Source organism: Helobdella robusta (assembly GCF_000326865.2).
Source record: "Helobdella robusta unplaced genomic scaffold HELROscaffold_30, whole genome shotgun sequence".
Classification (NCBI taxonomy): Eukaryota; Metazoa; Annelida; class Clitellata; order Rhynchobdellida; family Glossiphoniidae; genus Helobdella; species Helobdella robusta.
This window is the reverse complement of record NW_008704502.1, coordinates 1,377,590-1,380,333: the sequence shown is the minus strand read 5'-3', so window position 1 is coordinate 1,380,333 and position 2,744 is coordinate 1,377,590. Positions and strand designations below refer to the sequence as shown.

Below are 2,744 nucleotides of genomic sequence, written 5' to 3'. Positions count from 1 at the left end.
TGTAAAATGTACGAAGAAAAATTTCATATTATATTTACTGTTTTCAAAAGTGTTTTCTAACATTTTATATACCAACTTCAATTCGATACCGAATCATTTTTATTTTGTTCTTTCTGGCATATTATGCTTTTTTTCTAACGGTCAGGACTTGAAAAAATTAACTATAAAAAAATTTAATTCGCGAAACATATTATTTATTCAATCAATATAATACCATTCTACTTAATACATTTTCTGAATGATGAAATAACAAAAACAAGAGTGTTCTAGCGCTAGGTATGAAGGAATCATCTCTCCGTCGTGTGTTTTGAAAGATAACATTTGCCCATAATGAACAAACATTGTTAGGATAAATCGCTCCCTATAAATGTTTTCATTTGCATGAAAATTTAGTATTTCGATATTTTTGGCAGTATTTCGTTTCAGGATTTCTGACGGAAAATTTGATCAAAATTTGGAAAATTATGGTTTAATAAAAAGAGAAATTTAAAAGAATTAAACTTTGGTTGAATATTTTCATTGTTTTTGGCTGAAAAAAAAATTTAAGAAGTAAATACTTACATCTTTATGGATCAAGTTTGTAATAAATTCAACTGTTCGAGATGTCAAAATGAGGCAACAAAAATGAATTATAATAAAATAATAATAATAATAATAATAATAATAACAAAAATAAATAATGATATACACCTTAGTTTTGACGTTCTAAAATCACCTTTTTACGTTGAAAAAAGTTAATTTTTTTTTTTTGAAGATTTTAACGGCACTGCAACTCCCAAGATGGTGCTATAATGTGCCAGTAATTTTAATATAAAAAAGTTAATTTAGACACTGCAAAAAAACCGACACTCAACTGTTAAATATGTTCGACTATTTCAGTGGAATCGAGATTAACGATTACATCTCAGCCTCCTACTTCAAACGCGTCCAGGAGATCAGCGAAACTTTCATCCACTCGAGTGTCTGCATTCTAGGCGTCCTTCTAAACATCGGCGCCATCGTCATCTGGTACAAGGATAAACTCGTTGATAAGAAATTGCGTTGGATGTCAATCAGTGTCATTCTGGCAGATCAGATTTATCTAGTTAGTTTGGTCTCGTTCATGCTTGCAAGACCGCGCGGTGATAACTTGCTATTTTATAATGGATCGTTAGAGATTCAACATTATTTCGACGTTTCAAGTAAACTGAACTGCACTGAAGAGCTAGCCAATATTTCATCAGTCTACGTTGAAAGTTGCAACATTACCATTAACACTACTAACACGACTCTCACTTATGACCAGCAGGTTGATTTGCTCAAGATGTACTACTGCCAAATTTCCGGCAAATACCATTTTGTACATTACCTATCTGTTTGGGTTGGGACATTCCAGTGCTTCTCCAACTGGATGCTGTACATGTGCGCTTCGGAAGGAAACAAAATCATCAGAAATATAGTTTTCAACCATAAAAGAACCACAAATAAATTCTGGCCAATGTTTGTATTTATCTGCATTGCCCTTTATTTCAGCGTTTATGTCCCTGAGTTGAGAAGTCTCATCAACGAGAATGTTTTTAGAAAAAATGTGCACAACTACCTTCTCATGCCGTTCCTTAACCACTGGGAGTTTGTGCTGAACGAGACGTGCGGCAGTGATTTATTTTACATTCTGTTCTTCAGTCTGACGTATTCGATGAACACGCACGTCCTACCTTACGTCATGATCGTCAGCATCGTCAAGAGTACCTTTGACGCCCTTCACGAGTCGCAGAGAGTCAAAATGACCGATAATTTGAATTTCATGTCATCCTGTCGTGCCTACGAGAAAAGCAGTGACGCCGCAATTCCATTGAAAACTTTCAATGAACGATACGTTCGTCAGAAATGCAAGAAAGGTAAAGTTGGAGTGATATCAGACAACCAGAGGATCAGAGAATCAGTCCTCTACCCATCCCTAGTCATTTCCATCACCTGCACCGTCTATCTGATATGCGTGGCACTGAAGATGATCATTTTGATGTTCAAATCGTTCGAATTTGTCATGAGATACCTAGCAAACGCACAAATTTTCTTCGGATATTTAAACGTCTATGCGAATTTCATACAGATCTTGAAGGCCACAGTGCACCTGCCAGTTGTTGTGCTCTTTAATAAGAAGTACCAGGTTAGAGTTATGAGGGAGCTAGAACCTTTCAAACGTCTGATTCGTTGTAACAATGATGACGACGACGACGATGATGGTAATTGAATAAAATGGTGATTGTTGATAATGGCAACCTCAAAAGCTGATTGTTAAGATAATGACGCGCTGTTATGTATTTATCAATTCGTCATCTTGTGTTGTAATTTTCCATTACTAACAAATTTGATATACAAACTAAAATGATAAAATTAATTTTTTTTCCAAGTTTGTTAAAATTTAAACGATTTAGATTTATACAACAAAATCTGGAAGCTAAAGTGATATAAAAAGTACAAACGTATGAGCTTTCGAGACATACAAACATCTTCCCTTTAGCCCAACTTAAAAACAATTCAATCGAAATACCAGAGAGAGAGAGAGAGAGAGAGAGAGAGAGAGAAAGAGAGAGAGAGAGATAGAGAGATAAAGAGTAAAAGAGATAAAAATGATCAAAAAAAGAGAGAGAGACAGAGTGAGAGAGACAGAGTGAGATAGAAAGAAACTAACAACTTAATGAATCATCAACAAACAATGTGTAACACTCACGTAGTCAGTTCACACATTCAATTATTCACATTCC

At 34.7% G+C, this 2,744-nt stretch overlaps 1 protein-coding gene across 1 annotated transcript; it reads left to right on the top strand.

The window, feature by feature from the left end:
* Nucleotides 1–862: 862 nt before the first annotated feature.
* Nucleotides 863–2,230, top strand: HELRODRAFT_174607 (hypothetical protein; the record flags this gene model as incomplete). The annotated part of the gene is made up of 1 exon (XM_009022054.1): nt 863–2,230. One exon carries the CDS (start codon nt 863–865, stop codon nt 2,228–2,230), a length of 1,368 nt encoding a protein of 455 aa, XP_009020302.1.
* Between the last annotated feature and the right edge of the window lie 514 nt (nt 2,231–2,744).